Consider the following 12,768-nt stretch of genomic DNA (forward strand, 5'->3'; position numbering starts at 1 on the left):
ACTCTTGAAAATACAACATATCAATTACATGGTGAAAATATTCATATCTTAAATATAAAGCAATTATTTCAAATGGTTGACCTTGTGATTTATTTAATGTCATTGCCATTGCAAACTTAATTGAGAACTGTTTTCTTATAAGAGAAAATGGAAACTCTTCGCCACGAGAAGTAAGGGTGATTTTTGGATTAGATATAGTTATTATAAAAGATGTTCCTTCTTCAACCAGAAAGAAGATGCATACTAAGAATAACTAATTTACTCTCTTCTTCCAATCTTCCCTTTTTTATTCGTATTTAATATACTTTCTCCTTTTTTCCACTAGTACAATAATTCGTTGTTTGGATTTTTAATTGTGTTGGTGCATTTTCGAATCGACAACCCATACCTGAAAAAAACTTTAAGACACGGGGAATTGATCTTATATTATGAAAAAATAAACTTATTAACTAAAATATGAACTTGCCCTGCAGAGCCCAGCAATCTGGTCTAATCAGAATCAAACGTACGTAACAATGAATTCTGAACAACTTTTATTCCATGTTTAAAGTATGTATCTGCCTCTGTTGTTGAAATAAATGCGATTTATCATTGTTTTTCTAAGGAGGACGTACATTAGACACACATATAAATTATTTTAATTAAAATGATTCCATTACTAAATCTAAAGATGAATAGACAATCCTTAAGAGTTATCTCAAAGAGTTGTATAAAAATATCAGCTTAATAATGTTACTATTATTCTTTCATTCTTGAAGAGAGAATATATAAGTATAACGTAATCATTAGGACTGCGACTTTTGTTGAGGTAAGTGAGCACGCCCGTAATTGATATCCCTTTCTTCGGCTTCACTCTATGAGCTATTTGTCACTAGTATTTGATTAGTCTAAAAAAGATAAAAACTACAATCCTTTTAATACAGTCTTGATTAATTTTGTCAGTCCTAGAACCAATCCTTATCGGTCTTTTCAAGTACTAAGCTATTTCAAATTTTGAAGTACCGTAGGACTGAAGGGACGACTAATCCGTCCTATGACTGTTAAATAGGTAAGTCAAAAAAGGTCATTTGAGTCTATTTTCAAGTTTCAAAGTGCAGCCCTAGAACCAGTTGACACTACTTGCTACTGGAAATAAGTGATAAACACGTCTGATAGAACTGGAATCCGTACCAATTGTTATTTGTCTTTCCTTTCTTAAACTCAAATTATTCTCCCAAAAAAAGTACCAACTCAAACAATCACAAACTTGCGTGCGCTCATGAAAGACAAAGTATCAAGGCGGTTTACTGCATCTATCCTACTTGGCCTGAAAAGTATTCGACCTCAACGTGAAAATGACAGCAATAGAAAAGCTAATCATTTATATTTAGCATTTATTAACATTTACTCACTATAATTACAGCCATTTTGGACGTGGAGTTGTTATGTAACACTCGTTGGAGTGAGTTGATATATAATTATATTTTTTGTGAAGATTGAGAAAATCGATTATTGAGCTGTCATTAAATATTTGTTTTTGTAGGTGTAGCATTGAAATACCTTCAAACCATAGAGGACATATAAAGGCTTGTAGTGGTAAAATTAGGCATTTTCTAAGTCAATTAAACTCGGAGTAAACAAAATGTGGGTATTAAATAATTATTTTGGCATGAAACGCACAGGGTACTATTTGGACAGGTTACAGAGATGGTTAGAGTTTGGATTATTTTGAAAGATAACATTTAAAATTTAGAAAAAATGTTCTGTATTTTTGTTAGGTCGGAAACTTTTCAATCCCCTCTCGTATATACATATATGTATATAAATGGAATCGGGAGATGAGTTGCTCTTACTAAAATATATTTTATATGAATGTATATTGTATATGTATATTAAGGGTTGTTCAGACACTGGTTGACAAAATTGATTACCTAATGCTGAAAAATAATACATTATACGGTAAAAGCTTATTAATATTTGTTTTATATACTTGAATAGGTACAAAAAAGTATTATAATTTATTCAATGAAACCACATCCCTTGTCGGTTACGGCTTGGAGTCTTTTTAGAAATGATTGAGATGGTTCACGTACTAAGGATTCAGGTAATGCGTCCCATCCCTGTTCAATGCAGGCGTGAAAATATTTAATATTTCGATGTCATATTGTTCGAACCTTCGACTCTATACAACCCTAAACGAAATAATTGAGGGAGTTAATATATGGGCTCGAAGGAGGGCAGAAGTTCTTGGGGCCAAATTCCAGGTTAGACTTCAGCCACTCTTGAGTTTGTCTTCCGATATGAGCAGGAGCTCTGTCCTAATGAAAAATACGTTGTTGTTTTTTTTACTTCCAGGATTTGTACTAAGAAATATTATGTTCAGCGGCAAATTTATGTGCCGATCTTCTTGTTCCCATAAATCTTGGCACAAATGGCCAAGACAACTCTGGGGTCCCTGGCAGTCCGAGGATTAGGTGCTCGCAGACAATTTTGATTACTGTCAGTCTTTTCATACCGTTTGATAGCTTTGTGGATGAATTGGTGGTAAAATGTGTCCCCCATGACTTTTCTAATTTTCGTTGGCTATATTCCATTTTTATGGAGCTCAACAACTATTTCTCTTCGAGCCTTCCTCTTGACTTAATGAAAACTGATTTTGAATTATCCTTTTATATATTTGGTGGGAAGAGGGAAACATCAACCCATTGAAAAATAATTTAGGGCCCAAAAAATAAAAAATTGATGATTTATGGCGGCAAAAATGAACTTTGTAAAGGCCAATCTATACATATACACTTATTTTTATATTAGAGAATTTGATAAGTAACTTCAAAAGATTTTTGTTTTTCCCTCCCAAGCAGCTCTTCACACAGAGAAAAAGTAAGATGCACCAGACAACTGTCTATATTTTCTAAATCTTTCTTGAATAAAGTCACTTTAATTAGGACCTAAAATGGCAAAGTTAAAACTATAGGTTTGAAGAAGTTCCTGAGTAAGCTATGTATAAGCGAAAGTTCAGTGTTGTAGTGCAATGAAAGTTTCACTCGAAAGTCTTGGTTTTTTACTCAACCTGTTTATCCAATTTACAAAATCTTTCAAAAATTTAATTTGTTCATCCTCCATACTTGGTATAGGATTTTGAAGTTTATCCTTTTTCCTACAGCCAGTGTCGGATGATCTCACATTCAATATTTCACAATAGTTTTGAACCAGCTTAAGAAAAATGTTTGTTTTAAGAAAATTGAGATGGATTTTTGAGTACATCTCCAGGGCAAAAATAGTGATGTGATGGAATAGAGAATCAGATAACTTGACATTAGATATTTCGACTGCACTTGTACGGAGCATTTAATCAGTCAATTATGAGCATATTTTATTGATTTTCCGACTTCAATTTTGTATAGAGACTCAAGATGTTCCAACTTTGGAGATCAAATATTAATTAATTGGAATTTAAGGCATTCCAAACTTCTTCAATTGACGAAATTATTGTAAAAGTTCGTAAAATTATGGGTTGAATGAAAAATAGAAATGTTTTTCGAAGGTTCTTCTTTTGAAAAGTAAATGTGGTGAGCCAGAAAGTAATTCTTCGAATACAATTTTTTGGTTTTCACTGTAGCTGTCTATAAAGGTACAATTACTGGGAATCCAGCTTTATAATCAGCTTGTAGCACAAGATCATACAAACTTTTAATTATAAATGTTAAGATAGTTTTCGAGGACAAAAAATCTTCACTCCAACCATATAAATTACCGTTACTCTAGTCCACTTCCTTCGCTCTGTGAATTTTGTCAATTAATGGATATAAATTTTTCTGTATTGGATTCAAATTTTCACTTTGACATTTCAAGTATTTAATGGCGGCATCATTAATGCTACAAACAGTAAAAGCTTCAGAAACTCTCATCAAATGAGACACATGTGGCATTGTAAGTATTCCTTGCATTTGAAGTTTCTTGTAAAGAGTAGGCCTGGTTTCTTTTCACATTAAACAGTTGCCTAACATTTCAACCGAATATCAAAGCCCTTGTCCCTTTTCATCGCAGGGCTTAATTATTCAAACAAAAAAATGAGTTTCGCATCGGAATGTGACCCGTGTGAATAAATGCACTTACTATGACTTCGAAATTAGGAAATCTGCCCATGTTACTTTCCTTCTGAAATATGTAACTCTTCAAAAAGCTAACATATTTAGTACTTGGGGGGACATGGATTGGATGGTCCATTTCTTGCTCCTTATCTGATACACTTTACTGAAAGGATATCGAAAAGTACCATGGCCATGATGAATGTCATGCTGTGAAATATTTCTAATTGAATTAATTTTCTTAACTATTTTTCCATGAACAGAATGAAAATGAAATATGGCAAATAGGAGTTCTTTTCAAATATCTACGATCCATATATTAGCAGTACGATTATCTAAAGAGAGATATTGAGCCTTAATTTCTTCGAAGGAAGTAATGATATCCGCTTCTGTTGCTCCATATTTTCCGTTTGACTAGATGATAAAGATCATAACAATTAATCTATATATATTTATATGTATCTATTTAAAAATTGTCAACCTCAATGGAGAATATGGATTTTGAAAAACACACACACACAAACAATGGCGTCATTTTTTAATTTTATATTCGTTAATTTTGAAGCTTTTTGCATCTTCATTCGGAAATTATCATAATCTATCGATTCTGTCTAGAAATCTTGATTTTCAAAATGTAAGGAGCAAATTTTAATTGTATTAAATGATTTGGATAAATTTGTCTAATCTGTTGGATTCTTGATATCTTGAATATTGATGGGACGTTATTTTACCCTCAGTTTAAAAAAGAACTTTGAACTCTCCTTTTTTAAGGCAACACTCAGACTTATATATAAGAACTGAGCACCTACTCGGCATCTCCGTTAGATCCACCAAAGAATATCCTTTAACAGTCAAGGTATGATAACTTAGTAAAAAATACATTGCAATTTGCAGGTAATGTATTTCTGCAATTTGCAGCTGTTTCTAAATACATTTTTAGTAGAATCTTCTTCTACTTAAGCTTTGATTTTTTTGCCCTAACATGCGAGTGAAAAGAATAAAATCTCCTTTTCTTTCGTTCCCTATAAATAACCTACTCCTTGGATTGGTATTTAATTCTTTTCTCTTATTGCTGCTAATCTAATGAAACAGTGTGACAGCTAAATTCCTCTCCTTCAGAATATTCTTCGAATTGTGATGGCTACCATGACATTTTTTGATTTATTTTACACATCAGTAGAGCATATTTTTACCAGGAATGAGCTTTCTGTTGAGCACAAAGAGATAATTATATATAATATAATATATAATTATATTATTGTATAATTATTCGGAGCAATTTTTAATGATATATAACTTAATAAATACTAATTTTTTAGACGATATGTGGCTATGATTGAATTGTGGCTATATCATAACACTCCAGAGTCCAATTGATAGTTGGCCTTGTGGACTGCACGCAATGAACCAAATCTAAAGCTTGGAAAGACGCAACAGTTGTCTGCATAGTTATGACATTAATATTCGAGAATTTGCACCGTATAATATTCATTGATTATCTCGAAAGGGATTCAACCATCAACAGCGATTTTATATAGTATTGCTAAAGCGTTTGAACGATGAAATCACGAAAGAAGGGGTTAATTTGAACATGGTGTCATAAATCCCTGAAAACGATTGCAAAGATACATGGATTAGCTTTGGGTCTGTTATTACGTTTGAAAGAGAGCTGATTCAGTATTTCAAGTTAGTTCTCATTGTAGTTCAAGAATAATCTAATTTAAAACTTACAAAAACAGTTAAAATATCCACAAAAAAAATGAAATTGTATATTCCCAACATGATATTAAAAAAAAATTTACATATTCATAATTAACGTTTCAAATACTTTAAAAAAGAATTATTTACATTTTTAACTATAGGGAAAAGTACTATTTTCTTGACACGTGTCATTAATCTAACTATTTTTTTGTTTAACCTTTAGAGAATATTTATAGTCAGGAAATTAATATTGTATGAATAGTTGGGGAAATAATTACAAAATACAAGTATGAAATGGAATAACTGATATTTATTCGATTTTCATCAACCACTGTGAAAAAAGAAAAGAAAATTGATACAAGATTTACATAGCAAATAAGTATTCTTGTTTGTCGGTTGGGTACTTGTTTCTTCTTTCACTCCTGAAGGGTCTTTTGGGGATAGCTATCTCTACTACAACTTTCAATAAAACTTGAAGGATTACATTGAGAATCCGAACAGGGTGATTATTCTAATGGAAGTTACATTTGAATGGACTGTTGAGGGCTTATTTTGGATTTTTCGTGTGTACATTATCAAGACAGTTCTTTCATTTCAATTCCATACAACTCACTGTATGAATCAGACGTTTCAATCCCTTCCATAAGACTCAGTACACCAACGTTCCCCGTCTCCCTAATCCGTTCCCGCTTTTTAGCAGCTACCTCATTTCTCCAAAGCCGATTCTTGTAGTAGGAAGCAAAGCTGTTCACAACAATTGAATGGGCAATGTCAGAATGAATATTCCCATGAGAGCGCAGAATCCACCTGTAATTTTTCCACCGAGTGTAGAGGGATTTAAGTCATAGCCGACTGTTGTAAGGGTCATGAGACTGAACCAAAAAGAGTCAACAAATGTCCAGCCTGAGCCTTCTCTTTCTGTAAAGTAAATGAGGCAAGCCACTGTGAGCACAGCAACTCCGATAAGAAGAAGAAGTAGACCCAACTCTTTGTAGGCTTGTTTCATAGTGTGAATAAGACTTTGGAGTCCGGCAAAGTGACGAACTAATTTGAATACACGTAAAATCCGCATGACTCGTACAAGACGAATGATTTTCCCAGCTTTACCGATGATTTGTATGTCCTCTAGGCTCCGAAGGAAAAGGGAGAGGTAAAAGGGTAGAATGGCAAAAAGATCCACTAGGTTCATGGGCTCAAGGACGAAGCGAAGTTTGACAGGACAACAAATGAATCTAATACTGTACTCGATTGTAAAAAAGGCCACACATAGCGTATCAAAGATGGAAATAGCAAAGACGACGTTAGGATAGTAAGTTTCTCCTTCACGAATGACCTCTCCATGCTCCAATTCCCGAAATTCTTCCAGTGTTCCAAGGATGAAAGTCCCTGTGGAAACAATCACAACAATCAGACTAAAAAATGCCATGATTTGAGCGTCTTTCCCACTCTCTGGATATTCTATTAGATTCCATAACCGTTTCCGAACTTTTGCTAGTCGTGTATCTCCAAACGTTTCTTCCTTAGCCTGTTGAATAATTATGTCCTTTGCTTTTTTTTCACTTTCTTGTTCTTTTACACAAATTTCCATCTCGGGATAATACTTTAGGGCACAACAGGGCTCTAGAAGTATTTCATCGATCCCCCAATAGTCAAAATCCGATTTCAAAATGATAGCACAAGATTTCTCCGTAAAATGAAGGATTTGGAATCGATAAATATCTAGAATAGTATTAAAGCCTTGTCCGTTCCTATCATAGAACACGATAGGAGAATTATTACTTTCTTCTTCAACGTAGGCATCACATAAGTTCAAGACGTCAATAAGACTTTTGGCACGAACTAATTTCCCAAGCCGGGATGCTGGCAAAAAGTTTTTCAAATTTTCTATTCGAGTGTTGTGGATTTGACCTCCAACATCAATGATGATATTCCCTGTTTTACTCTGAATATAAGGAGGTTCGTCATCATCTTTGGAGTCAAGGAGATAGGAATAAGGACCTTTTTCTTTGCATTCATGGTCATCTCGCATTTTCCATTCTCGCTTTGCATGTTGCCTTGTGTTAGAGTTTGGGAAATAGTTAAGACCTTGTACGACTTCGCGTCGCTCCTCAGCAACAGTCATCATGAGGGTTGGGAAGGAGACTTCGATGGTGGCAGGTTCTTCTTTTTAGAGGGTAATTAATGGAGTCACCATGTTGTTAAAGAGAGGAGGAGAGAACGACTTTAGCAACAAGGAAGCGTCTCAAATATGTTTCTTCTTTAACCGTGCATGCATTACTGACGTTCAGCTTCCGTGAGTAACAAAAAATTTAAAAAAAACGAAAGCAATGCATGTTGAGAGAAGAGACAATATAAACCATATAAAGGTAATGTAAAGAGGAAGAAAAGACGAGGAGAAGGCGGGGAAGGAAGAAGCTCAAAAACCAAATAGGAGCAAATTCATCCTAGCGTACTACCATACATTTACTTTTTTTAAATCTTTTATTTGACTAATGCATATACCCACATAAATCAAAAGTAAGTTAAAAAAAAGGGGAAAAAATGCTTGACCATTATTTTTGAATATATTATAGTGGAGAAAATAATTCAAAAGACCAAAAATGAAACAGAAAAAACAAAAAACAGTTAGTAGTTAGCTAATTCTTTTACATTACGGATGGATTATTATTCCATCATAATTAGTACCGGGTGGTCCATTGAAATCTAAAAACTTACTAATTCAATAACTAATGAAGGTTCAATGATTGAAATAAATTAAAAAATTTCGATATATTAAAGCAAAAATAATTAGTTACAAAATAAAACAAACCTGAGCTTTACAGTATACAGCTGATAATCAATTATACATAAAAAATGCATACATTTTTAACCAATAGACTAGATTTTGAATAATGATAGTTTGTTTCAGGTTGTATTCGAAGGGACGAGAAAAGAAGAATGATTTGATGAAAAGTATATGATCATTGCAAATGTCATAGTTTATTAAATAGATAATAAATCTTGACTATGGTAATTTGAATACATAAAAATGCAATAACATTATTTGCAAAATATATCAATCTTTAATTTATAATTAATGGAGACGTTAAAGCCGTTATTCGGTGAACAACAGGACGGAGTTTATCAAGAAAAATCTAAAACAAAACTTCATCAAACAACAGGATTCGGAGAGGTTACAAAAAATCCAAGACCCAAATATTCAACCTCTCAAAAATAAATTTACATTGGAACTTTGAATTTTTGGAAAAGTTAAAAGGATCTATTTTGGATGGAGGATAAATATTGATGTCTTTATCACAGGGATGTCTAACCACTGTCCTACGGGCATCCTGTTGTACAGTCCACTTAATGTTTAAATGCGGGTAACTACTCATTCTCACTATAAATAGTATTTTCTTGAAAAATTAAAGGTCTTGGGGAAAAAAATTAATGAGACAACATTTTTTTTATTTATTTATTTTTTTTTTTTCTTTAAATTATGCAGCGGAGAAATGTTTTTTTATTTTTGTTCAAATTTAACATTTGGCCTAATTTGAAAATAAATATGTATTTAATTGTTTTGTTTTTAAAGCAATTTTTGATGAAAATCAATTTAATGGGTTCTGTGGCCCATTAATATATTTCAAGTGCCAATGTAGCCCATATATATATTATTAATTACAGTGGTAAATTACCCCAACTGGAGTATTTTAGAAAATTTTGGGGATACATTTTCTTGTGTTTTATTTCCCATAAATAATGCAAATGACGTCATTATACCATTTTTGTTATTTTCACTAGCAACTTTTCCGTCACTTTGCAGAATTTACCTTGTTAATTAAGTTAAAAGGGTGAAGTCATGGAGGTTGTATAGTTAGTTATGAAGCAATACTTAACGCTTCCAGTGTGCAAAAAAAGTGTCACCAGGAACACTTCCTTATAATATAATAATGAGAAACTGGTCTTTGTTTCCCCACTTGGTTGATAGCTTTGGGGTTGACAAACTTTATATGAACATAGAGCATAAGCCAGATTATGAAAGCTTCATTGATTCTGATTAATCTTATTACATAAAAGAACCTTCCGCTTCAATGATAGCCTCTATACGTGGCAGAAAGCGCGAGCAGGCCTTCACCACTTTGTCCCTGAGAAAATTCTGGAATTCCTTCTTTATCCAGCAGATAAGTTTGCCTTCGGCGTTAGAGGAGGTTCGGTTGATTCGCACTCCACACGAATAAAAAAATCTTTGGGATTGAGATCCGGAAAATTTGGAGCCCCAAAGTCTGACGAGATGAAGTCATAAAAATTCTCTTGGAGCCATTTGGTATTTTTTTTAGGTTTGGGAGGGAGCCCAGTCCTTTTGGCACATTTCAGGCCTCTCATTTTGTAACCATATCATGTCCTTTGTCTCTAGCACGTCCAGGGAAGCATCAGTGATGACATTGAGACCTTGGATGATCATATAAGCAGACATGACGTGGCCTTTGGAGCTAACATCCCAAACATCATGATACGGGCAGGAACTTCCTCTGCATGACGAAGAGCACATCCTTGGGGTAGAAGACGAACCACCTGTTGTTTTAGTTGTTGATGTTATGGTCCTGGCAAAAAATTTTATCGTCTGAGAAAAACTAGAGCATACCTTGATAAAGTGGTGTCTTGAAGAGCTATTGGGGGTGCTTTAAGTGGTTTTCCTTGATATTTTCCTTCCACTTCTTGTATGAGTAGAAATGAAGGTTTTTGCGAATGCAAAGCCAGATCAGTGACTCTGACCTGCCAATTTCTTGAGAAATTGCCCTGATTGATTTCCCTGTGTTTTCATTTACGATTTGCTGGATTCTGCCCACGAATTCCAGCGTCCAGAAACAGTCACTTCGACCTACTCCCGCATAATTTTGTGCACAAACGTCTAGCTGAGTCCCAAAGTTCAAGCAATTGTTGGATTGTCGCTCAATGCTTGGATTTCAAGGAGGGCATTCTACCTTTTATAAATGTTTCGAATAAAGAATTTGTCAATTGATTCAATGTTGCTTTCAATTGGTGAAGGTTTGAGCAAGATATCTAACAAGTCAGGCAACAAATCCCCGTGTTTGTCCAAGAAAATGCACTAAAGTAACCGTTGCTCAACCTTTTATAAAAAGCCTTTATAAAGCCTTATAAATGTTGTGTATGTGAATTATATGTAATTATCTCACTTATTTAAAAAGGTATCTTAATTTTCCTACGAATAGTTAATTTAGAACATTGTTCACAGCTTAACAAATTTGTATTCAAATTGTAAACCTTCAAAAGACTAATGTGAGATAATAAAAGTAGATGATGGACATCCAGAAGCATTACAGCATTGTCAGAAATCCATTGGTTTTTATTTTTTTACACATTACATGAAAGCCTTATTTTTCTTATCATATATTTTCCCTCGTATTTCTTGAACGATATCTGTTTTCAAAACCCCATATGTATATTAAGATATAATCTCACTACATTTGACTTTCTAGTCATTTCCAGGAGAATAAAATCATAATTCGGAGGATTGGAATGTAAATCAGCTTCAATTAGAAGAAAAAATAATGCTCAGGGCTTGAACTCACGGCATTCATATCATGACACCAACACGTTCCCTACAAAAAGAGACTGACAACTTTAACTTGAAGATTTCAGAGGCCAAAATTTATTTATTATTTCCAACGGTTACTGGTTATCTTGAAGACCAATGACATACTTTAAATTGAAAATGTTTTGTTCATCAGTGAAACAGGGATCCGCTACCAATATAGTGTACTCCAAAATATCCAATACCCCTTACCCCCACCACCACGTCCATGGATGTCATAAATGTATCAAACCTATAAACAAGTTGTGCAAGTTTGACAAAGAAACATGGAGTAGGGGTTTGGTTACTGTAGTCAAAAACAAATATACAAATCCGGAAAAGAAATGGTCCATAAATGAAATTACAGCGTCAAGCCTCTTCAATAACAAATATTTAATAAACACATGCGTAGAGTTGTAAATTTTAATCCTTTTCTAAGGTTCAAGAATTTTGTAATTGGCATAATAATTGGTAATTGATACATATTATCCTTATTTTTCAATTTTAAAGAAAATCAAATTGTAGCCCAACGAAATACTTCGTATACTCAAGCGATATATTGGCGGCTGATTTTAATTTTTTTCACCAAGATATATTTAATTACTGGAAAAGTTTGGCTAAAAATATAATTCTATTTTAAGGCCCCCCTTAGTATGATAAATTATATCAATAACACTCTCATTAAGCTATTAGTTAAAAAAATACTTTTATAACTTTTGACCCATAATTGTAATTACTCCAAAAATATCTATAAATTATATTTGCTTAGAAAGGAATACTTTATAATTGAAGCATAGAGTTATTTCTTTTTTTATTATTATTAATAGTTTGTAAAGGACTCTAGGGAAAGAGTGGACATCAGAAACTCATCATGAAATTAAAAAAATATATAAATTACATATGTGAAAGTTACCAAACTCATATATTAAAAAGGAAGAATTTATAGCTAGATGGATATATTGTTTACAAAGGAAAAAACGTGCATGCTCAAGTTGAGCCAAAAACGTATAATTTATTTTTATTGCAATTGATATTCATACATCAAAATGTTTGTTTAAACGAAAGATTGAGCTAGATACTTATCTGAAATAGTAATACATGTGGGCCTCATATTTTGAAAAAAAGGAGTGGAGAGTTATATAAAAGCTGTAGATAAAGGTGAATTTAATTTTATAAAAGTTTAGATGGATTTTTTTTAGATGCCTACTGTAATTGCAGCCTTCTTAGCAATAACACCGGCGTAAAAGGCATGGCACACGTATGGTGTTTCTTAATGTTATTGCGACATTTTAACATTAGGGACAGTGGATAAGGGCAAAACTTGTTTAGTTTTGTTTCAGCTGTTTTCTGGTTACGTAATGAAACTTCCTAATTAATCATTACGGTTCATAAAATTGTAATGAAATGGTACTACAAGAAACATGTTTT

At 33.1% G+C, this 12,768-nt stretch overlaps 1 protein-coding gene across 1 annotated transcript; it reads right to left on the reverse strand.

Moving 5' to 3' along the window:
• Positions 1–6,516: 6,516 nt before the first annotated feature.
• LOC121131509 (potassium voltage-gated channel subfamily B member 2-like) lies at positions 6,517–7,890 on the reverse strand. The gene has a single exon (XM_040726935.2). It carries the CDS (start codon positions 7,888–7,890, stop codon positions 6,517–6,519), a length of 1,374 nt encoding a protein of 457 aa, XP_040582869.2.
• Positions 7,891–12,768: the final 4,878 nt, after the last annotated feature.

Source organism: Lepeophtheirus salmonis, unplaced genomic scaffold (assembly GCF_016086655.4).
Source record: "Lepeophtheirus salmonis unplaced genomic scaffold, UVic_Lsal_1.4 unplaced_contig_7717_pilon, whole genome shotgun sequence".
NCBI lineage: Eukaryota > Metazoa > Arthropoda > Copepoda > Siphonostomatoida > Caligidae > Lepeophtheirus > Lepeophtheirus salmonis.